Source organism: Borostomias antarcticus (genome assembly GCF_949987555.1).
Source record: "Borostomias antarcticus genome assembly, chromosome: 13".
In the NCBI taxonomy this organism is placed as follows: Eukaryota; Metazoa; Chordata; class Actinopteri; order Stomiiformes; family Stomiidae; genus Borostomias; species Borostomias antarcticus.
In genome coordinates this window covers 6,545,569-6,546,239 of record NC_140246.1, presented here as the reverse complement: position 1 = coordinate 6,546,239, position 671 = coordinate 6,545,569, and the positions used below count along the sequence as shown (strand labels likewise).

Sequence of the window (671 nt, the reverse complement as noted above, 5' to 3'; positions counted from 1 at the left end):
TCACAGGCCGAAGTCGAAGGTCAGGTCAGACTTGCCCATCTTCTGCCTGTACACGGTGTCAAACTTGTCGTTCATAGACACAGTGAAGATGTCCTTCCACAGCCCTACGCGACCTGCTGGGACACACGCACACACACACACACACACACACACACACACACACGCACACACACACAAACACACACACGCATGCTGGTTATGTGCTATTCTTAGCCTCCCTATACAGTATATGGCCCATCCAAACTGAGAGACTTGTGTGTTTGGAGTGGACGGTGTGCAACTCACCTGTAATCTGGTGGTGTGTGAGACAGTGTGTGTGCTGTCTTACTGTGTGAACTTTGACCCTGTACCAGGCCTTAGGCTAGGGATCCATGCACTAAAAGAAACATCGGGTGGAGGGAAACGAAACAAAACCAAACACATAAATCCTAACATGAACAAATAAATCAAACATAACTTTAGGAAATCATAATGATGTGGATACGATGAATGAACTGTAAAAAATCGTAATGTAATAAAAGATAGAAAATTAAAGAAAAGTACAAAGGATCTCTAAACAAAGGTAAACAAGCCTAAACAAGGCTGCAGCTGTGAGTAGTCATGCAATTACAGCATGTAACCACAAGGTGGTGCTGCTGAACGCTACATGATTTCGCTGTAGACGTCCCTAC

At 44.6% G+C, this 671-nt stretch overlaps 1 protein-coding gene across 1 annotated transcript in view; it reads right to left on the bottom strand.

Moving 5' to 3' along the window:
- Positions 1–671, bottom strand: part of sult4a1 (sulfotransferase family 4A, member 1) — a gene marked incomplete at both ends in the record, with an annotated part of 12,424 nt that continues 11,753 nt past the window's right edge. Inside the window, one exon of the mRNA XM_084447574.1 lies at positions 1–113. Coding sequence (XP_084303700.1) covers positions 1–113 — 113 coding nt within the window. The remainder of the gene's footprint in view (positions 114–671) is intronic.